The following is a 24,463-nucleotide window of genomic DNA, read 5'->3' as shown; positions in this document are numbered from 1 at the left end:
CGGCTTCTTGTTTCAGAGATCACCCAGCGCTGGAACGAGAACGACGCTGGATGATCAGCTACATCATACATCATACAGCTATGATTTTGAATACATAATATTTTTTTTCCACCAATAAAACTAGCATGCTAAAAGTTCGTATCACATTATAGGAGCTTAAGAGACCTAATGTGTGTTTTAAAGGAAACGCTTATCTTTTCCTCACTGCCTAGTAAGCCACTGTCCTAGCATGCATGTTGCAGGTATACTAATAGAACATCTATATTCCAGGTCAGTGATTCGCAAAGTATTGTAGGAGCATTGGAAAACTGCAATGTCACCTGACAAATTTCTTTTCTGACAGATTTCTTTCAAAGCATTTTGAAATATTTGTCTGAAATGTAGTTGAAAATTGTGAGCTACACTGACGTGAATTTCGGGTTTGTTTCTCAAAAAACTTGTTTTTTAAAGAGAACCTGGGCTGTGGGCATTCAAATACTAAGTTTTAGCTAATAGGTGCCAGCAGGCTTTTGAAAGAAATGGATTCTCAGACCTGTAGAGCAAACTTTGTACATTGGGTTATGCATTAGAGCTACATTGTACCTGCCTCCATTCTCAGGATCTGTACTGTTTATTGCTAGGGGACAAAAACTTCTTATATCAGAGCAGACAATGACTGACACTGACAATGTCTGCCATACAGGTCTACCTCCTAGCAGATTTTTTATGGAGTTTAGTTTCACTTTAGGTAATTTTCACTCAGCATACATTGATCCACCACCAAAAGCTCTGGATTAAAAAAGGGACACTGAGTTTGAGGAAGTCACATCGAGTCATTTGTCCCATTCACATTGGTGGTGGAAAATCATGTAGGTGCCTGATCCTGGGCACATATCAAACAGTGCCTGGGAGCAGCAAACTGCACCACACATTTTTACACACAGCTGTAACCATGGTGCATTTTTACCAAAAGCAACGTGTTGCTCTCTGAAACTGTGTCATGTTTCATTGCAGCTGGATGCACAAAATGGTTCCTAACTGCGGTTAAGCAAAGGGCATAGTACTGCAGGTTTGCAGGGCTCTTAATATTTCCATTCACCCTGTGTTATCAGCTAAGCCACTTCATGCTGTTTAAAACGGATCATACCCAAATAATATATTCTTTCATGCTATTTTGCTGATATACTGTGTATTTGCTAAAGACCCATTACTTATGTTGGTTACCATTCAGGCCTTATGTTGGTATTCTTTTCTGGTAATTGTGATTTTTACCCTCCTCATATCATAGACCCCAAACCTTAAGCTGTTCCGTAAGGAGTACTTGACACGTTGTGATTTTGTAGGAATGCTGCAATATTGATGCATTTAATGTTAAAATATTACATTAGTCCAGGCTTACCTTAAAAAGAGTTTTATTTGATCCTTATTTCTCTTTATATGTGTGATGCTGACGTCTGACAGATTCTACCCAATCAACTAGGTAACCTCACTCACTGTCCTCATGCTCCTAAGTCTGCATAGCACTGTCAAAGAACTGTGCCCTGTAATTAGGAGAGGTGAAAACTACATGGCCTGATCATATATAAAACAAATACACCTATTATTGCACAGGAGTTGTGAGATATAATGTGAAACATTGCACTTGAGAAAGCAGCAACTGACAGACTTTAGAGGACCCTCGCCCTAATATAAAACAATTTTTGGCATTGGGAACTTAAAAATATGTTACCTTTTTTTTTAATGCCATTATTTCTAGGTATGACTGAACTTAATATTTGCTCTTTTTATTATTAAAGAATGTCTCCGATCAAATTTCCTTCCGGGCTGCAGGTGGATTAATAGTTGTGGAACAGATTCTTCAAACTGCTACACCTGTGTGTAACCCCAGCACATCTACCCGAATCCCTTTCAAGTATGTATTTAGTGCTTCCCAAAATAAGACATATTGGTTTGCCTTTATGTTTTTCCTTTCTGATGATATAAATATATATGCTTTACATTTGCAAATTTTGCTCTGAGTCTTCTGAAATATGCGGCAATACGTGTACCTGCTGTTTCCTCTATGATAATTATGTACGTGGTTTAAACAAGCAAACATATCTAAGGCTTAGTCTACACAGACATTTTCCCCAACGTTTAACCTGAGGCTTTAAAAGTCCATGTTTGAAATTCCTATGCAATCCAATGGGCTAATCTACAACAGGACGTTTCCTTAAAGCACGTTTATGAGTACTATCTATAACGTTGCTTGCAACGTTTAAAAAATTAAAACACGTGGCTAACATGGGAAAACACAGCATAGACATTGTCCAGCGCATTTAAACGCAGTAGGAACGTTTACATGTGTTTTTAAAAACGTCTGTGTAGACACAGCCTAAAAGGTTTTGAGAATGCATGCTTTCATAACACACAAATCTGAAAAAAAGAGTAGGTCAAAAGTTACTTCCTGGGCTTCTACACAGCCAAGTAAACATTCAAATACTCAAGTAAACATTGGATGTGAAGACAAACTTTACATTTTTGTTAAAATCATACAAGTAAGCAAGGTTTGCATCATCTTATTATAATACTGTGAACAATCCTGAATTCTTACATATTAATTCTAATATTTACATATCAAGCCTTTAGTTCTGCTTTGATATTACTTTCACCAGTATATTACACTTTGCATAGGATTATTTGCAAAACGTAAAAAAAATCCTAAGGTATCTTTTTCATTCAAATTTTTTTTAATATACTGGTAGTTTCCATATTTTTCTGTGAATCATACTGACACAATAAAATGGATATGTTGAGAGTTTATGAGCTTTGGCTGTTCCAAAAGATTATAGAGGATCCCAGGTCCTCCGCTGTGCTGGCATTGCAGTTGGTTGTGCCAAAGAGACAAAAAGTACCTTTTAATTTTATTTTTGTTTCCATTTGTGGTATAGGGTACCATTTGTTGAAAACCACTGACATACAGTGACCATGATGTTTAATTGACTGCAACCCACATTTTCATATGTTTTACTTTGGGTATAATGTAGCATCTGAGAAATGTAGCCTTTCTAGGAAGTCCATTTTGATAAGGTTGATCTTTTATGTTCAATACATGTACATTTCTGTATGTAAATGTTATTATAACATCAGAAGAACAAGTGGTCCCTGATGCTACATGTAATTGGATTAATAAATTTGGTACTGGTTTAATCTGTCCCCCAGCAACCCAAATCCTTCTGGCCAGTCTTTGTGGTTCATTACTAATCCTTCCATGCATTTTCTAAAATCAGGTCACACTTTAGCTTATTATTTAGTATAGGTAAAAATCAGTCAGGGAGAACCAACAAGGAGATAGCAACAGTACTGGTTTTATATGCAAAGTACAGCTATATACATTATATTACAAAACTAATGATCATTAACTAGAGAGCAATCATATTGTTCATTAACTTTTAAATGTTGTTAAAGCAGAAAGTGACAGCCAGAGAGTTTTCACAGTTGCTGTATAGTAATACTTAAATATATTTCTCTTCTTCATTTTTTTTTAATGAAGAGTCTTTTCAAAGTTTATTAAATAGTTTAGTTTAATAATTTATTAGTTTACTAAAGTTTATTAATAGATATAGATAGATATAAATAAAAACATAAAATCACAGATTAAACCTAAGGATACTTACACAAAGCAATTGCTGTATAAACGTTACTATAAACTAGGTGTTTTTCCCTCAAAATGCCATTAAAAAAAGATCACAGTTCATATCCAGGTTACAAAGTAGTTGGCATTGTGGCTTTAATGTAAAGTGCGTAACAAACTTGCCTTCAGATACACAAGTTTGTTACACACTTTACATGAGATTCAGTGTCATCTACTGGTGGCCAACAATAATACCTTGCTTTTACCTGCCATTCTTTTTTTTATTTGTAATGGATTTCCAGATGTGGCATCTAACTTATCAACTGTTAAGAATTATGTGTTTATGCTCTAACAAAAGACAGAGTTTATTTGTTGTTTAAATCTGCATGGGACAGAGCTGGTATGTTAATGATATTTACATATTAATAATTATTATGTTTATGTTTGTAGGTCACTGTGCAATGCTGTGAACCTCTATACATTAACATGCAGCAATTGTCCAGAGAATTGTACCTATGTCCTCATGAGCAGTAAGATTACTTTCCTTCTGGAGCTGCTCATACAGCAGTTGACGGTAGGTGAAAAAAAAAACTTTTTAATAACATTTCCCAAAACCAGTTTTATAAATCTTGCATTTAATTTAACAGAGATTAATGTTCTTTCTGTTCTACATTGTATGCTTACATGTTCTGTGCATCTATGTAGCAATAGAACATTTTAACATTTAATATTGTTGCAATCATTTTGTTGATAGTTGTTAATGTAGAAAAAAAAGATGAGGCCCAATATGAGCAAAGATCAGGAGAATGTTGATGACGGTGTTGTCTGTATAGAGTAGACTTTATAGTGTAACTACTACTCAGCAACTCAGGAAAAATAAAGCTGTATTTACCATATTATTATTAAAGAATGGAAACTCAGGCACAATAAAGTTTCTGTTCTAATATTTTGCCCATGATCTGCTTCTGAAAAAAAAAAAATTAGTATAAAGAAAAAATTTAAAAAAATATATACTTCCTCTGTTAATGGGGCTCACATGTACACTGGTTACCGTATAATACTCATTTCTGTGCATAAGTAGACAGTTACCAGGTCCAGGTGACATGTCTAGCCTTCTGCAAGTTTCAATTCATATATATATTTTTTTTAAGGGGGGGTTATCAGAGACTGAATGGAGCGGTCCTGGGTAGATAGAAGCAGACAACTTATCATACCTGCTATACAGCAATCAATTTTTTATTTAGAAACTACAGTTCAGGTTGCAGAGATGGTACAGTGGAATATCAAAGCAGAAATATAAGCTGTTCCTTCACTGTTTTCTGAGCTATTCCAAACTTTTTTTTTGGCAACACGTGATGTTCTTTAGTGCAGTGCAACCCCTGGCACAATAAACTATATATTTTTTTATCTGCCAGATGTTGTATACCTGTGGCTTAGTGGGACTTCAAATACAAATTCTGTACTGAGACTGCATGAGGAAAATAGGTTGTCTTGTTTCCTGGTTACATTTAAGCAACTTAATCTAGTTTAAGGAACCCTTTTCCACCATAGTATATTATGCCTGAACACTTGCTCGACCTCACATTAACCTCCTAACCAAATAAACCATTTCCCCTGATTTTTTTTTTCTTAATGTATTTTACTCAACAACATTTATTGTACTGCACAACAGAGAACCCACATGAAAAGAGTACCCGTGTTACTAAGTTCAGATAAAATAATACTGATAATTGAATTAGCTTTATTGGGTTTTTTTATCTATGGAGCCTTCATTATTTATGACTTCTATGTGTACATTTAGTGCATATTTGTGCCTACTTTTTTTTATTTATTTGTGTTTTCATTCTGTATGTGGCAGAATGTTCTGAATTGACAGCATCTGCTAATATCATCAGCTAAAACTTAACTGCATCTGTCTTTGCAGTGCTCCAACCGTTACAGTGCCTATATAAAATATTGAGAGTCTAGGTTTGCTGTAACTTTTTCCTGTGATAACAAAGCCAGACTAATTATTACCCCATATATACAACATCATGTTTCAATACACAGTGGACACTAGTCTAAGTAGCAAAGTTCTAAGTGCTATTCGAAGCCAGTAATTCAGTATTTGCAAAGCACACTGAATATTTAATTTAAAATTTCATTCCTAATTCATCAGCAGCTCATAATCGTAAGATATTCAGACACAGCATTCGTCCTAAAGCCTGGTGTGCAAATCTGTCCTGGAGCCAAGTCATTTGATAATTGAAAATCTATGTATGTGCTGTGAATAATTTACAATAACGCCTTTTGAATCAGTCAGAAATTGGACTGTTTAGGGACATTTAATGGCTGTGCTTGTTTGCTTGTCAGTGCAACATTCATTACACACAATTCCTTTTATGTTGTAGAGTAGTATCTGTCCTTAGATTTATTTTAGTTAATTCATCCGTGTGTGTATTACAAGACTTAGATTTACAGGTGAGGTGCAGTTAAAGGGCATTGATTATGTATGGAGAACATTAGAATAAATTGTATTGTATTAAAGCCATAGGTACAACTGACAATTCTTTTACTTATAAAATGTTTTTCATATTTTTAAATTTAATTTGTCACTTCATACACCATAGTTAATTTAAAAACAAATTATGACATTTCTGTTTTTGTAGGCCGGCATCAAACTTCCATAATTATAGTTTATAATCGAGCATGAAAGCTACTACTGGGTACTGCAGCATTGGCATTTCTTTCCCCAGCCTTAACAATAGCTGTTCTGTTCATACTGACTGGCACTCCAGTGTAATAATATAACACAACACATTTGCAGTCCATCCAAATGATTTACTAGCCTTTACCACAATCCTAGTTAATGCAACATGTTATTACAGCATATGTATCTAAAGTGGCCCTAAAAAAAAAAATTAGCTGCTCATTACACCTAGTACCAATGACTAGAAGAGAAGGTTGAGTTGTAAGTGCACAGTACATTATACAACTACCAAACATTTAAACAAAAATGCACAAATTGTGCAACAATGAGGAAACGTAAAGATTATTTTGGCTAGCAGAGTGCCATTCTAGAGCCATTTCTTTAATATAATAACAGCAAAATGATGTTTTGGCTATGCAGAAATCACACTTTAATACCAAGGGGTTAATTGTGCTTTTTAAATTTGTTTCATTCAAAAAAAAAAACCTGTCCCTAAATGGAACAAAGAATTACATTTTTCTAACATCGAAGACCTCTCCCCCTGAGCAAACCACTTAATTTTGGAGAAAAAATATCCGTCAAAGTCTCTTTAGAAACTGACAGTTTCAGGAATGTCTTATTTTACCCAAAACTGTACCATACTGTAAGATTGTCTTCTACCTGCCCTTCTGTCACGATAGGACACAGTTATAATGTAGGGATCAGCAGGAGCAATCATTCTTGTTTTAAAGGTTGAATGATATCATTTTGTGAGTGTTTGTGGTGGGGGTGTCTTTAGGTAAACTAAAGGTAAGCTATTAAAAGCAAGAACACAGAATTTTCTTATCTAAATCTATAATCAACACACCAAATTAAAAAAATGATAGATATACATAGATAGCTACACAGTTTTATTACATTATGCATCCATAGCAACATTTGACACTCTGTTGCCTTTTCTATCCTTTAAATTAACATTCATTTCCATTACTCACTCATAGCTCATTTTTTTCATTATTTTTGAAGTTAATGCACACATTGAAAGAAATGTGCGTATAAACATTGCCTTTTTTTATATCATAACAAGACATCCTATACTCGGATGTGCAGTTTGACACTGACATTGAATCCTTGACCTATGAGTCACCTACACAGTAAGTTTAAGAAATACCAGTATTAAATTCAAATGACAATGTGTAAGTTTTATTCCAGGATCTCGCTTTAAAAAGTGAGTTTTTTTTTTTTTTTTTTTGAAGAGTTGAAGAAAGATTTCCTCCTGAGCTGCGGATGTCTTTAAGCTTTTGTTTTTATGTAAACTCTCCTTAGGCTATGGCCACAGACAATCGTGTAACAGAAATTGGTATTTTCTTGCAGGGGGAGTCATTGAAGCAGCTGAATCCACCCTTGATTAACCCTTCCTTTGCTTGTAGCCATAGTAGATTCACAAAAATTTATTTTAGGAATTCTGAATAGCAATCTACATGGAAATGATTAGGGAAGGTAAAATCAAGATTTTTTTTTTTTTTAACAATGGACTTTAAATGGATCGTGAGAGTTAGCAAATCTCCCTTCAACAGTCCTTTTAGTACAAAAAAGCCTATTTTATTATTTCATTAAAAGTAGCCAAAAACATATAATACTTTTAAAGTGTGACAACATAAAATAAACAGTTACAATAAAGTAAGTACACAAAGAAAAAACAAAGCACTCCTAAAGAAATAAACAAAAATACCCTAAATATGATCCTCAAAAATACTCTGTTAATAAAAAGTGTAGAGCATACCAAACCTGAATTTACAGAATTGAGATTTTCCACAGCAGCAAAATGTTACCAACAACTAGGTCAAACACAGATTCATTCTTACTCCTATAAAGCTGCTCTGGGCAATTTGCCTATTCTTACTTACCATGCATCATATTAGGAGAAAATAATCCAGCAACAATATTTAGGCAATTTTGCTACAATCTGTTTTTTTATTTTGGTAATTCACAGCCTCCTAAACCAGGTATAATCAAAAATATATGTAAAGTTTGGGGATGCCTTATTTGTATTCTGCATGGCAAGTCTGTTTCCTGCTTAGTAGTTCCACATATTGGGCCTCTCCTATCCTCCTATCTTACTGCATGTCACTAGATGGGGTCTGTCTGACTGAAAATAAATAGCTTTCAGGAATTGTTAATGAACTCAAAATACAAACATTGCATCTGGTAGCAGAGCACTGAGAGCACAACATCTTTTCTGCTTACATTTTAGGTCACATTAGGGTACAGAAGTTTTAAGCAAGCAGAGATACTTTTTTTTGTTTATAATAATTATATGATATGGTAATTACAACATGTTTTTTTATTGATTCATAGGAATGGGAAACTTTAGTGATAGATCAATTTAAACATCAGTACATAGCAGCTTTCCGAATGTGTGCGAAACGCATTGGGTGGAGCCACATAGAGATGTTGCATGCCTTTTTACGCTATTGATCAAGACACACACTCCGCTTACAAATTTTCAAATGTTCTTTTATTATAACACTGTTTACTATTATGATTTAATTTGTTTTTATTGACACCTCAGAACTGGTTCTTAAAGACAGCTGGCAGCAGTACCACACTGCTCGCTGACACCCCCATTCATTCTCTTTGGGACTTCTGTGGGGGAAGTCTACTTGTAGCATCTCCCCCAAGGCAAGGTTCACTGGTATGAGGAAGCGGTAACCGCACGGCAACCTCATAACCAGTCTGAACATAGCCGTACTCAATAACAATCCGAGGATTTTAAAAATACATCATGGGACCGGGCTGGCTAAACAGTTTGAATGTATATACAGTTATTAAAAGCTAGTTTGTACTAGGGTCAATGGCATCTGATATGTATTTTACTTGTAAGTTAGTTTGCACATTTTTGTTTGGGGGGGGTGTGGGTTGGAAATTTTTTTTTTTGGTTGTATATTACCTTTTAAGATTGGCTTATATACTTGTGTAATTTCTTTGTATATTTTTACAATTTTATTATAATATTTATAGTGCTTGGGTATAAACTTTTTTAATAATAAAAATACTATTCATAAAAGAAAGTTAAACTTCATGCAATAAGTTAGAGGTTTGTGATTTACTGTACATTTAATGTAAATGTAAATTCTCAAATTTTTGTAATCCTGTAGATAATTTTTAGTCCTCTAAGAAAAGGACTGTATATCCTTGTCATCTACCTAAGGCTATATCTGCGTTATTAGTCTACACCAATATCATATTATAATCAAAGTAAGCATTTATCTCAGATAAGATGGTGGAATTTATCACCCAATAGATGCCATCTATGTGTCACCTTTTCTCTGCGCTCAGTTACTGTTGTGTTACTAATTCTTGGATAAAATAGTGATTCTCCAAGATGTAGAATTACTTTTCATAATTTTACCTAGGCTGAACATTTTAACAATGCAAATGTTACCTAGTTTGGACAGTAGCATTGGGTGTCTACATTTTTTGAGGTAGAGGTAGATACAGGACCACTCACACAAGGCACAAAAAAGCAGCAATGAATGGTCTTAATTACATTCGACTTTTATGCAGAGGCAAGTTTTTCAGGGCAAATCGGATTAGGAATATAAATTTGTCTCCTATCATAGTGGCAATAGACAGCCCCAAGCGCAACTCTTCACATTTCAGTATGGGCCAGATGGGTGAAGAAATCTATTTCGACCATGCATGCATAAACAGATTGTAGGACATATGCAGCAACCAGCTACCCTGTTTCCCCGATGATAAGACACTGTCTTATTTTTTTTTGAAGGCCAAAATATGCTCTAGGGCTTATTTTCAGGGGGGTGCCTTATTTACTTTTTCATTTTTACCTAAAAAGGGGGGGCTGTCTTATTTGATGGCCCTGCCTTATCATCGGGGAAACACGGTAGTAAAGAATAAAACGTCAATGTTTTTTTAAAACATGATAGACAGTGTTAAAATATAAAAGGCAACTCTGTTAATAGAAGAATGATTTAAAAAGAAATGAGAAGAGTGTCATGGGTGTCAGGGGTAGCAACTACAAAGAACTAGTCTGTTTTTTTTTTAATATTTGGTATGCTAATGTCTAATGAGAAACTATAGCTGTGGTTGTTAAAATAATGTTGGTTTCTTTCATACAGATATGAATGTCTCAGTTTAGTTATGCTAGGCCACAGTTTGTTAAAGTTGGGACTCGTTGCTATTGCACATATATTGATACTCAAATACTGGTTTATCTGACAAGTGTTGTGGGGTTTTGTCAATGACATTCATATTTACCTTACAGCTTTCTAATTTTTTATGTTTTTGATACTGGTGCTTTTGGTATCTTCAGTTCTACTGTAATCTAAGTCTGATGCTGATGATGCTACCACTATCCTGAAATGCATCTGTAAAATTGTGCTGATTTCTGGTATTTGCTGAGCTTTTTCTTTAGCGTACAATAACAAAAAAATCCTTTCATCACAGTTGGATCCCTAAAGTTTGTATAATTACATTATTTTTCAAGATATAAAATAACTCTTTGTTTTGGTCAAAACTACATGAGTTATACTATCAGTACCACAAATCCTAAAGGACAAAAGTTAGATGGTTTCATCCCTGTGTTTTACCAAAAATAATGCTACTAGCCATAAAAAAAATACCTTCAGAGAAAGCTGGAAGGCGAGGGCGTGACTGTATGTGCTCTGTACATCTTGTCAAAACGTGTTCACTTGTATAAACGTGCTTCCGCAATATAGGGTATCATAGACAATAGATGAATTGTTCAAGTCAAGTCCCTGCCTTGCTAACCTTTTAATCACTTCATTGGTGATGTAGCTTCAGGATTCCTCATTCCAACACACAGCTTCTCTGGGACTCATCCCTGTCATCTTTCAGCAAAGAAAAGAATGTTTGCCATTACTTTATGCTCAATATCTTATAACACTTACAACAGTCCTCCTGTATTCTTGTTGCTTAATATCAAACCAGTAGTACCGGTATTTGCTATTTTGAAATGTAGTGTACTGTTATTATGCTCTATTAAGTCTACTTTTGGATAGTTTAAATGAAAAAGAGAGGAGAATAAATCCAGAGGGTGTACAGGGTGTACCCCCTTTTTTATCCCCCCCCCCCCCCTCCATTTTTTTGTAACACCACCACATCCTAATGCTGCCACCACTATACTTCACTTTTGGGATGGTATTGAGCAGGTGATGAGGGATGCCTGGTTTCCTTCAGACATAAGGACTAGAACTGAGGCCAAACAGTTCAGTCTAGGTTTAATCAGTCCAGGGAATCTTTTTCCTCACAGTTTGAAAGTCCTTCAGGTACTTTTTTTTTTAAACGCCAATCGGGCTTTTGTGTGTTTTGCACTCAGCAGAGGCTTCCGTCCAGCCACTCTGCCTTCAAGCTCATATCCGTGGAGGGCTGCAGTTATGGTTGTCTTTCTGAAACTTAGCCCCATCTCTACATTGGATCCCTGGAGCCCAGTTAGAATACCCCATTAATTTTTTGGACATCTCTCTCACTAAGGTCCTTCTCCCTCAACTGCTCAGTTTGGCTAGGCGACTTGGAAAAGTCCTGATTGTGCTAAATTTTTTCCATTTGAGAATTATGGAGGCCACTGTGTTTATAGGAACCTTCAGTGCAACAGTTTTTTTTTTCCTTTGACCTTATGGCTTAATTTTAAAGGGAAATACAGGTAATCCTCGGGTTACATATAAGATAGGGACTGTAGGTTTGTTCCTAAGTTGATTTTGTATGTAAATCGGAACAGCTACATTATTTTATTAAATGCAATTAGGATAGATGTTTGTCTCAACATATTATTAGGCAGTGAGGTGTCAGTTATTGTATAAAATCCTCACTGTGAGGTAATCACAAACAAAGCAAAAAAAAAAAAAACTTTATGGAACCTAGACATTTATTAACTTCTGGAGCAAGCTGTGCTTTGATGTGCAAAAAGAGACAACTGCAGAGTTTGTCTTGGGCATTAAAGAGTTACAAGAACTTGCAGAAAAGATCACCCACAACCTTAGATGTGTTTAGCAAAAGATTTCTTCTGAAAGTCATGCAGATTGCCTCCCTTCGCCCTATCAAGTCTCTGTCCTGCACACAGCAAGCAGCGAAGCCCCATTTGTATTTAGGAGTCATCCCTATGTCGAATGTCCTTAACTCGGGGACTACCTGTACTGTTGGCCAGTGGTACCTTGAAAGAATTACTTAGAGAATACATTTTTTCCCATAAATTGTAAATAGGAATAAAGTACAACATTTTTTTTGTAGTTTTCTGTTGTTGTGTAGAACAAAAAAAAACCCAACTGTTGGTACATAAACAAATCTTTAATTTAAAACATTTGGCATTTATTATTAAAAGGTAATTTTAGGTCAGGTTGCACCTATTCTGCCTTTTCCTCCCAATTGTCTATAGACTATGTTTAGCCTTTATTCCTTTCTATCTAATGGTCACAGCAGTAGCACATATGTTCGCTTATAGCAGTCAGATATGGTTGTTTCTGCTTCAGCATGAATTCTTTATGTTTCTTTATATAACTATATTCCTGATAGTTATGTCTACTTTACTTTTACTGAACTCAATAGAACATTCCACTCTGCTTTCACTGAACTCAATGGAACTAATGTCATATATCTTATTTAACTTAACATAAACCACAAAGTAGATTGTACCCCAGGATTTCTAATCTAATTAAGCGTATAGGCTTGGTGAAATATGTAGTTTATACAGATAAATTATACTAAAACAGCTCTTGAACTTGGCAAAAAATGTTTGTGTTGCTTGGACAATACTTTTTGTAAAATACTACTGTCTGATCACATCATACCTAAATATATATATATACTTGTAGAATACAGAAAAAAAAGAACCAACTTTACCTACATCATCTGTCAGAGTAGTCTCTTGTTGATTCCAAAGTTATTCTCCAACAGCAGATGTGCCATGCATGATGAATTCAAGAGCCGTGCTAACTAGAGGAACAAACTGATTAAGAATCACAATTTTTAAAAAATGTTTTTCGTTTTTTTTTTACTGTTTTTTATTTCTAAAATGTTTCAATACTTGATGGCATCAGAATATATAATGAAATGTTTTTGCTATAAATGACTGTTTAGCATAGAAGGGTGCTTATATCTGAACACTACATCTTTTCCTACATGGTGCCTTAAAGCCCAACTACATCCAATCCTGTTTTTTCATATTGGATGAGAAAGAGAACTCCTGCCAAATGTGTTACTACAGTATGTGATTTCATTTTTTGTGAAAAAAAGAATTTGTTTATAGCTGGTCTGTTTGCAATATATGGGGTAATAAGCAACATGCCTGCAGAACAGGAGCAGGGAAGACTTTTTCAGTTTCCAGTTTCATGCAATACACTTAAGGTGCGTACACACTTCCAATTTTTATCGTTCAAAACGAACGACGAACGATCGATTGGGCAAAAAATCGTTCGTAAAAAAGTAACCAACGACGCCGACGAACGAGGAAAGTCGTTGGAAACGAACGACCAGACCGGCGGATCGGATGACGATCGTTGAACATCGTTCGTGTGTACGGTCGTTCGTTGATCGTCCATGGTCTGAGCATGCGTAATGAACGAACGTTCGTTCACTTTCCTGTCGTGCACATAGTTCCTCTATCGCTCAAACGATCGTATCTATTGTGTGTACAATATCTACGAACGATCGTGTCGTTATCTCTATGTGCAGGATCGGTGCTATACGATCGTTCGTAGATATCGTGCAGGATCGTTCGTCGTTCGTTTTCCAACGATAATAATTGGAAGTGTGTACGTAGCTTTAGTACTACCAGTCATTGACAGTGATATCTAGAATCCTGAAGGTCAGTTTAAGTGTCACTTAAGTGATCTTTTTGTCTTATCTTATCTATAATGAGCAATTTGTGATTCTTAGGTCAGTTACCACTGATTGTTTTTCCAATCTGCAAGGGTAACATTCTTCCACTAGTCAGCAGTGTATTAGGCATTGTTCCTACTGACCACCACACTAATGTACTGTGAGCTGTGGATATATTAATTATAGCAGAGGTTCTCAGAAGACATAAAATTTATTTCCAGGGTTCCCCCATGTTATAATGGTCAAGTAACACTGGTCTAAACTAATGGCTTTTTGAGGCACTCAGATGTACACTGGTCACTGCTGAGAACACTGAAATCTATACTGGTCAGTGCTGACTTCACAGAGGTCTGTATAGATCACTGCCAGGTACACTGACTTCTGTATTTATGACTAGTGGGGCACTGCAATCTATACTGGTCACCACCATGGACCATAAGACCTGTACTAGTTACTGGGGAAGACACTGGACAGTACTATTCTTTATAAGAAACACTGTTGGAGACACTGCAAAGGTTTTTTTTTTTACTGCCTACAGAAGTATTATTTATATTGGTTCTGTTGAGGACACTGGACAGAACTAGTCTTTACTACTGATCAGTACCGGAGATGCTGTATATGTCTAATCTTTAATATTGGTCATTACTGAGGACACTGGGAAGGACTAATTCCTGCATTCATTTTAGACTGCCATGACATGTACTTTGGTGTCACAAGCTCTAAGGCTCATTTTAGTGTATTTATGATAATATATTTTTTTAATAATTATCTAACTATCCATAGGTTTTGTTTTTTCTTGTCTTTATATTTATGTTGTCACGTAAGTTTTCTTGTGATGTGTCACAAATGAAAACATTAAGTACTCATTTGTGAGGACTTTTGCAATAATAGGGGGTTTTATGTTTAACATTTTTCTCTTATAATAGTAAATCTATACTACTTGATTTGTAATTATGGACTCCTCACAGAAAAATGGTAACATTTCTGTTTGTGTTATAGTTATTTGTCCCAGATGATGACAAGGCCAGCCAAGGGAGAAGTGTTAATAAGCAGACCTTTGATAGTTTGACCACAGGACTCCTCCAGCTCTGCTGTAAAATATTCTCATGTCTAACAACCAGTTCTCCAGCTGGATTTGGACAGAATGAAGTAATCAAAACAAAGCCTGAAGCCAAAACCAAGTTGTCTCCAGCTGATGCTTTCAATGGACGTGTCCAGGATATCATCAGGTCTGTGTATTTGTTAGGTCATGCTAATATTATTGATGTTATCATAAATGTATTTCTGTGTTAAATATATATATATATATATATATAAATATATATATATATATATAGATAGATATGTATTTGTAGTTGTCTAACACTTTGACCCTAATGTTTGCTTCTTTGTTTTGTTTCTGCAGCTACACTGTCAATATTGGTCTGATTGACAAGCTATCCAGCTGCTTTCTTTCTGTACAAGGTCCTCTTGATGAAAATCCCAAAATATCTTCATTCTTGCAGGCAGCCACTACTTTGCTACATGAACTTTGCAGGCTGTGTATTTCTGTGTCTGGCAAGTAAGAATATTCTCCCACACTTTTCTTTGTTGTTTTAACATGTTTCTCTAAGATTGTCTCTCTTGCTATGTTCTGTTTACTTTCGTCTAGTAAACTGTCTCTGAGCATGAAATGAGGACTCAATGCCTTTCCAACATTTGTAGGGTACTCCCAATTGACTTCAATTATGACACTATCACAAACATATCAATAGAAAAAAGCCCCAGTCAATGTTTTTTCCTAAATGCATAACTAATCAGACATTAGTCTTCACTGATGCATATGCATACTTGCCGAGATCTAAAAGCCGTGGTTCTGCTGTTTTTTTTATGGTGTGTTTGAATTTTTATTTAAAACCAATTAGAACTCACTAAAACAAGCATGTAGGAAAAAAGACATTTTACAACCCCTCATTTTCATTTATTACCTCCCCTTCCCTTCCACAGCATCACTCTTAACAAGTATTAGAGGTAAGCTGTGTACAGATGCCAGATTTTTGTCTTGTTTTAGATTAACAATTGTGACTTACACAATCAAGCATCTCACACCTATACCCTGACAGCCTAAAATGACTGTTGTTACCTAATGGGGAGAACACAGCGGGGTTCCTCAAACTCATTTTCCCTTCTCTATATAACTGAACTGGGCTGTTCACACAGAGCTCATTTATTTTACTGTCGCTTGTTCGTTTTTATGGTCAACAATTATTGCTTGTCTGTAGGGGACTTTATGCCATTTTTCAGCAATCTGTAACATAGCTAGTCAGACATACCCCTCTCTTTTCTCTGCAGAAAAAGTATTTAGTAAGCATTTGTGAGGGATGTCAGATGTTCATAAATGTGTTGGTAGAGGGTTGCAGGCCTACTTGACAGTCCCAGGAGCTGGATAGGCATGTGCTACTTTACTTCAACCCCATCCTAATCTTTTAAGGATAATTTGTCTAATACTTTATGTCTTGGATCATTTTACAGAGACAAGAAAATATTGCCTCTGAACTGATACTGTTAAGTCCAGAAATAAATGCTACAACCTCAGCAGCTATTGATGCTATACAGTAATCAGTTCTATTTACTGATTTGATACCTAGCTACAAATAACTAGAGCCTACTTTGGAAACAAGTTACCAAGTTTCTCTTGATATTAGAAAAAGTCATTGGGGCACATTTCTACTGAACTTTTCTGGAATATTTGACCCTTTCTGTCTCATTTTCCTCTGAAGAAGCCCATTTCATTTTAATTTATGAGGATTTGAGACATATTTGTTCTGCTCCCTTAATGAACAGTTATTTTACATCTCAATTTAGTAATTTGATTATATAAAACCCTTTGGAATGTGTTAGTGGAATTTTAGTGTTTTTTGCCTATTGACTCTAGGGGTTGGCAAATTACTTTAGGGGGATATCTATTGTTGGATACCTTTCTCTACGTTTTACAGAGACCTTGGTTTTGTTAGGTTTACCCAGTTTGTAATCGGTTCTATTATTCTGTTTGAGAACTAAAAAAGTGTATTTGCTGTCATGTATCAACATGAATAGCCACATAAGTAGCCCAGTTTGGATTTAGAAAGTGCAATATTGATTTTTTTTTGTAGTTAATGTAATTCCTAATAACTGGCCAGTAAATAGTTAATCCTAATTTAGTTAATCCCAAAGCTGAAAGATGCCTAAAGATGATAGAGAGAGCACTTCTGATAGATAAATCTGCATCTAATAGCTATGCTGTTTTAGTTCTGTTTTGTGTATTGAGTATTTTATTTTAACCAGTATAATATTGCACAACCAATCCACAAACTGACACTGATTAGATTTTGTCTAACAAACGAATCCAAAACATTTACTAGAAACACAGAAAGCATAATGTGTTTATTACCATTATACCATCATTAGGTCGGATCACCTTCTTTCTTTCTCTCTTTTCAGCATTTCTTGAATAGACCCTTTCATTTTCCTATTCTATTTCTTAAGGCTTTATATGATTAGAAGTGACATCCCAAACCAGTAGGAGACATCAGGAACCTCCCAAATTTACTATCAACCCCTAAATGTAAACATGGTTTCACTAACTTAACTAAAACATTGGGTTTGTCAGGAACAGTTTGAATGTGTGGTTTCAATTCTCCCAATACCATTAACCCATGCTGCATTGCTTACTTAGATTTCTGGAGATCAGATTCTATATAAAATGAAAAGGCTGTGTTTTAAGCCAAAAAACAATATTTTGGTAACAGTAGTGCTTTACTGAACTACATTTTGCACTATTGAGCAAATAATGGTAATGGAAAAACATGTCATATCTCCTTAGAGTTTATACCCATGTTTATACCTATGTATGAACCTATAGTTCATACATTTATAAACTTATATGGATAAGAATGTTAATCATTTAGTTCCATGGTAACTTTAATTTGTATATATATCTCAGAGTTTTCCAAGTTGTTAGTGTTAAACCAACCATGTCACTGAGAAAAGGCATCTCACTATGTCTGGCCTTCAACTGCCAGTGACTATGCTTGTATTGAGTCCAGGGCTAACAGTTAGCAGTTTTTATACATTCACTGACACCTCAATAAATTTCTTTTTTTATGTGTATAGGCAGTCTGGAAAAAGTAGTTTTTACTTCTAGATGCCTTTATTGGTTTACTAACCAGCAACCATCTGTAATGTATATCATTTGTTTGCTTTCTTGATAGACATGAAGGAATATCTAAGTGTTGTGGAAACCCTAAGCTTTTTTTATAAATTAGTCATGGGTTATGTTGTGTTTATGTGTGGGTTTGGAGAACTTTTCTTCCAGCCATGCTTGCTGATGTTTTTTAATGCATTTCACGGAGATGGATTTGCAATCTTAGTGATGATGTAAAATGTTTTTGTAATCTTCTTAGGTAAATATGAATATTGCACATTATTATTTTATATTTACAGACAGCAGTTGAGCTTTTAAATCTTATGGAGCACAGTAGTTGAAGTTGAGATTACATATGTTAAATACATAAAAAATAATTTATTTGTGAAGTCTTTTTTTAGAAACCGATATCTGTATAAATGCATATAACTGCACCACAGGCAACAAAATTGGTATGTAACAGTGGTGCAGATTTTCAGACCTCAGCTGCTACAGCCAAAAGCGGCATGTTGTATTTGCAAACCACGCGCAAAACAAAAGGTCCCAACTGAACCTATTCACTTGAATAGGAGAAATTGGGACTGTGGTTGAGTCATCTGCTGAGCTGCAGGTCACGCCATGTCTGAAATTAGCTCTATTGTTTCCCTTTACACTTGTTGCCTCCCACAGGCCTAATGGAATTCTGTTGGAGATTGTTTCCATTTTTTCCACTTGGTGCAGTTCTTACCAGAACACATTTTTGAGCAAAGAAATTGATCACCACATTCCATGTGTATAATATGTCCTAATGGAGTGTTGTAACAAAGTCTTTGAACAATTCAAAGAGGTGCATATGTAGTCCTCCTGGACTCTGTAACAATAAGGGGATTACAAGAATTCCTGTGGCTTTGCTGTGATCATTTAAGTTTTTATGACAGCTAATGGTATTTGTTAAAATGTACTGTTAGTTAATTTCTGTTTTATACCCCTTAAAAATTAGAAGTATGTTTTTGTTTCCTTAGTGTGGTTTAATTGGGGTATCTGATATAGTTTTTAGATTGAACCTACTTTGCAGAAGGCCTATGATTTAGCGTTCTAGCTCAGCTTCAGATTTTTTGTAACAACTGTCTTTCATGTAACTAATTATTGGTGTCTACCTATTGAATGCTTAATCCACACAGCTGCAAATTACATTTGCCTCTGGCAAGTGGTCCAATATTGGTTCATGCTTCCACTTGTCAGAAATGTATTTCTTTTTCACTTTTAATCCTGTCCCAGGTGACTAGTAACTACTATGGGCAGTGCCAAACAAAAGCAAGACATCAGGGCTAATGCGGAATTTTAAAATGTTTAGGGGAGCATTTTTACCTTGGTTCTGCGTAAACTCCCTGGAGGAATTTGTAGTAAATGGAAAACTCAATTTCTTTTTTATAATTTGTCTTGATTAGTAATCCCAGGAAGAAGAATTTCTCATGTTACATATTACCAACCAAACTATCCTTCTCTTTCTTCCATATAACCCAATGAAATGAAATGAGCATCTGAATGTTTATTATGTACTTCCTTCAATGACCCCAATTACGAGACCCATTATAAATAGGATACCAGATATTACATTTGCTCTACCAGAATACACAGTTTTAAGGGTGGTATAAAGGTTTTTATATTTTGTAATTTGGGGCACCAAAAAAAAAAAACTCCAAAAAATATCCAAGAATGGTCTTTGTCTTTCCCTATTCTGTTTTTTACTGATTGTTTTTCAGTTCTTAGTATTTTTCTTTTAGAAAAATCAATTGTTTTTTTCATATTGATGTCTAGGCAGTATTTATCACATTAGTTACCTTTTCTAAACTCGTTTTAGGGTTTTTATACTGTTGGATTTCTATTAGGTTTATTGTAAAACAAAAAAAAAAGAGACCTGTCTACAAAACAATATGCCTGTTTTTCCCCAAGCTCTTATACATTAACATTGTAAAAATGTGTTTTCCTAATTGGCAATGAATTGTTTGTGTTTTATTTCAGTTCTTGGGACATATTTGAAAGTTCTCAGGATCCTTCAGGACTGTCTGTGGCGCTACAAAATTCAGATCTTGTGGGTGTCTTACATATGTTATACTGTGCTTTATTTCATAACTCTTCCTTAGAGCCAAGTGTTTCCAATTCCAAAGAAACATATGAACAGAACACCATTCAAGTGGCAATACACAGTCTGCAGTTTCTTAACAGCTTTGCTACTCTTCATCTCCAATCTTTTCAGGTATTAATGTACATGTGAATGTATGAAGCTACCCTGAAATGTACCAGATAGGGGGTAAATGGGTCCTAAACAACATAAGCAGTTTGTGTATTTATTATAGTTTAAGTGCCATCAATATAATCCTGGAGCTGTGCAGTATAACTTAACACTCGTTTCAATGACTGTAGCCATTGTCTTTACCTACCTGCATGTGCCTCTTTCTCATAGGCCTAAGGAATAGGCTCAAGTACTAATTAGTCCTATTCTGATCACCTATGACTTATTCTGCTTCTGTCTGTCAAACAGGATAAAATAAATGTAAAGTACTAAACAATATAGATTTCAGAAGAACATTATGCTATATTTTAAATTTTGCATCACAAGGGCTTAGATCTTAATAAAGAGCTCACCTATACGATTCCATACCTAAACGATAACTTTTGAATATATATGCAGGGGCTGATTTTTAATTGAGTAGGAAAAATGTTTTGCCATTCTCCATTTCAATTGTTTTTTAATCTGAATTGACTAATCTAAAACCTAATATTATCTTTTTTACCTAAATAGGTTTTATTGTAATAATGGTTGAACTAGGTGTTAAACAATACAACTTGCCTTAAAATATGATACTGTATTCATATTTCTGACTTGTTTGCAGTTGTCTTGATGCACAGTAAATTGTAAATGATCTTTTCCTTGGTTCGCGTTCCAGTCTGTTGTAGGAGCAGAGGGTCTTTCTCTTGCCTTCCGACATGTGATCAGCTCTCTGATTTGGTTCTGTACTCAGTACTCATGTGAGGAACTGCTTCGTGAAATTATTGTGTGTGTTGGATACTTCACAGTGAACAATTTGGACAATCAGGTATGTCACCACTGATGTATAACAGGATATTTTATGGGAGGTGGGGAAAGTGTAATGTCAAGCCAAAATTTTAGAACCACTGTCTGATATTGTACTACTACCTAGCAAGATTGTCTCTTCAATTTCTGTGCTGGCGACAACAGTGGGGAAACCAGACAGAAATAAAAATCTGACAGGAGTTCTAGCCTTTCTAACTTCAAAGTGTCCAGGAATATTTTATTATATAGATATAAGTGTCTAGCTTTGCATAGAGAATGGAATAGTTAACCCTGCTGGGGAGCTTTCCCATAACATCTTGTCCTAAATACACAACATGTAACTAAAGAGAATCTGTTAAAAGTGAGCAAAATGTTTACCAATGGAAGAATTGTGAGAAAAAAACGAGAATTTTTATTATCATCTTTTTTATTTTTATTATCATCTTTTTTTTGAGTAAATTTCTAGAGCAGATAATTTGACATTCAACAAATAGTTAAAGCAAGAGTATCTTCTTGACACATGCTTTTAAAAAAAAAAAATACATTATTAAATTTTCCCTTTAATGTTTAGGAAGTATCGCATTTACTGTTTTATAAATAATGTTTTTCACGGCAGCTGCTAGCGGCGTATTCATCGCTTGGTGGCCACTCCTCTCCTCTGTGCAGCGGGTTAGGTTGGTGTGAGGTCCAACACTCATAGCTGTAACCCCAGGCTATTCAGCTTTCTGCAACTGCACTTTACAGTCCTCTGGCGTTGAAAGCAGACACTGCAGAGTCCTGATTAGTCAGATCCTTCGTAAAGCTGCATGGCAGCCTCACCCATGTGCTAATTGCTAAGGTGCATGTTTGTTCTTGATTTTTTGTTGCTGACTAGTTTTTTCTGACCAGTCTACATTTTCTGCCTGGATCATCTCCTGGCTTTTTTTTTTCTTCCAACCATGAACCACTTTACTTCTTTTTACTATCCATTGACTGGCTGACTGTGTTTGACCTCTGGTTTGTTCTCTCTTACATCCTTGGACCATCTGCTTAGATCTCCACCTTTCATGTGGACCCTTTACCTTGTACCTGGACTCACCTTCCAATCCCAGACATCTTCTATTAGTTTCTTGCCTTAGAGGTTCCCTGGTTGTTTGTAACTCTGCCCCTACCAAGGCTCCATTCTTTGTTTCTTTCATATTTAATTCCTTGGGGTCAACCAAGTACCTGGTGCCATTAGCTTCCTGAAGCTAAGAATTGGTTGGTCTTGAGAAAAAGACTATGGAGACTGATTAAGAGATTGTAGCTTGGCAAAGCACTGACACATGATGAGGGACCATACATATGCTCCTTAGTTTTAAACATTTCTATTTGATCCATGAATTAGTATTTTTTCATTTAATTTCTTTTAAATACTGTAGTCTTTAAAGACAGTCTGATCTCAAACATCAGATCATAGTTGTCAGATAATACAGATGGTTGATGTGATGGTCTGTGACAACAGATATAGGGCTTGTGTCAATGGAATCAGTTTGAGGCATTTCATTTCAGAATTTATTACTGCTGCATTTGACCTGCAGTGGACCTTCTCCAGACCTGTATTTGACCTGTTCAAAGTGGTTTTATATTCCCATACTGTGGTATGTGTATGCAAAACCTGCCTAAAGTGAACAGAAGCCTGTCAATACACGTCCTAATAATTAAAGCAGTGTGAGTAAAGCAGTAACAACAAGCACAAGTAGATTCATCTGCTGGTGTTGGGGAATGCGTATATAGGTAGTACTAATGTAGTTTGACCTGAAGAATTTAAACTTGATCCAGAAATTTCAAATCTCTCATTATCTCAGGGATTTGCTTTAATGAACAGGCATATCTAGGTTTTATTCTTCTCTGAAAAGCTTTCAAGAGCAACAGTAAACAAGCTGTCCAGCACACTGTAAAACGTAAGGCACGCCACCACAGTGACCTGCTTTGCATCTGTGTGAAGATCTGTGTTTAATGTATGCCTGACAAGCAATTTCTTTTAAGGCAATCTATTATATTTTTTCTCCATAGAGAATCCATGTCACTTACATTAGGGGAATCACTTTGTAAGGACAAGTTCTGTCACCCTATAAATTAAACATATGCATCGGTATCTACACAATTTGTAATTAAGCTAATTAACTTAACTAGATAGTGTTTCATTTGCATGTTGAATGAAATTAATTAAATTTTGTAATTTAAGTTAATTGAGCTGAAGAAAAACTGACCTAATTAATGATGATGTAGAAACTGGCATACTAATCTAAATCTCCATTCTTCAAGAACTTATCCATGACATTGTTCATATGCAAATGCTAAAAACTAAAAGTTTACCTTAAAGCGGAAGTAAACTGGGGAAAAAAACTCACTCACCATTACCTTTGCAGACCCATCAATCCTACCAGAGCTTTTCTGGATTGGGTCCCGCATGATCCTGGTATCCTCCTTTGACCTTGTGCAGAGGAAGTGCTGGGTGTCGCCATATTCTTACCCTATCTTCCGTCTTCTTTCTACAACACCCAACCTAGAACTGTGCAGGCGCGAGATCACATGACATAGTAGGAAAAAAAGAGCACTGGTCTTGCTGCACATACGTGAGATCTGCATTTTTTTACCCCATTGAAGAAAAAGCTCCTTTTTCGGGCATGCATAGAAGGAGCAGCCAGAAGCTTCCCAGGATGCATGACACATGTACCCCAGGAAGCTCTGTGCTCCCACTGAGAAGGAGAGGGGCCTTGGGTTTTAAACCCCTCCAAAAAAAGAAGGTCATTTTTACCTTATATAAAAGGGTTGTCTGGTAATAAATGATTAAAGATTATTGTTATGAAAACATAAATAGTGCTCTAAATGCTTACACACACAACTGGGCTCAATCTACCTTTTGTCTTATTGGTCGGGTATTCGTACATGTTTTCTGTACAGTTCTTTTCTTGTTACTTTTTACCATTTTTTTTTTCAGATTCACTCTGGTTTGTGGCTAATTCTCCAAACTGTGCATTGTACGACCTTCGTACGGGCAAAAAAAAATGGCTAGGATGGTTAACCCTGTAATTTTGTCACATCCTTACCTCCATGGTCCCGCTGTGCACATCCAGCGGGACCATGGAGGTAAGGATTCCAGCGTCGTTT

General features: G+C 35.6%; 1 protein-coding gene across 3 annotated transcripts in view; it reads left to right on the top strand.

Annotated features, from left to right (window-relative positions):
- SCAPER (S-phase cyclin A associated protein in the ER) overlaps positions 1–24,463 on the top strand; it is a 150,842-nt gene that overhangs the window by 107,840 nt on the left and 18,539 nt on the right. For all 3 annotated transcript variants that reach the window (XM_072402028.1, XM_072402030.1, XM_072402029.1), the window contains 6 exons: positions 1,776–1,891; positions 4,043–4,166; positions 15,114–15,343; positions 15,520–15,675; positions 20,278–20,512; positions 21,204–21,353. In XM_072402028.1, coding sequence (XP_072258129.1) covers positions 1,776–1,891; positions 4,043–4,166; positions 15,114–15,343; positions 15,520–15,675; positions 20,278–20,512; positions 21,204–21,353 — 1,011 coding nt within the window. The remainder of the gene's footprint in view (positions 1–1,775; positions 1,892–4,042; positions 4,167–15,113; positions 15,344–15,519; positions 15,676–20,277; positions 20,513–21,203; positions 21,354–24,463) is intronic.

This window comes from Pyxicephalus adspersus, chromosome 2, assembly GCF_032062135.1.
Source record: "Pyxicephalus adspersus chromosome 2, UCB_Pads_2.0, whole genome shotgun sequence".
Classification (NCBI taxonomy): Eukaryota; Metazoa; Chordata; class Amphibia; order Anura; family Pyxicephalidae; genus Pyxicephalus; species Pyxicephalus adspersus.
This window is presented reverse-complemented; position numbering and strand designations above follow the sequence as displayed.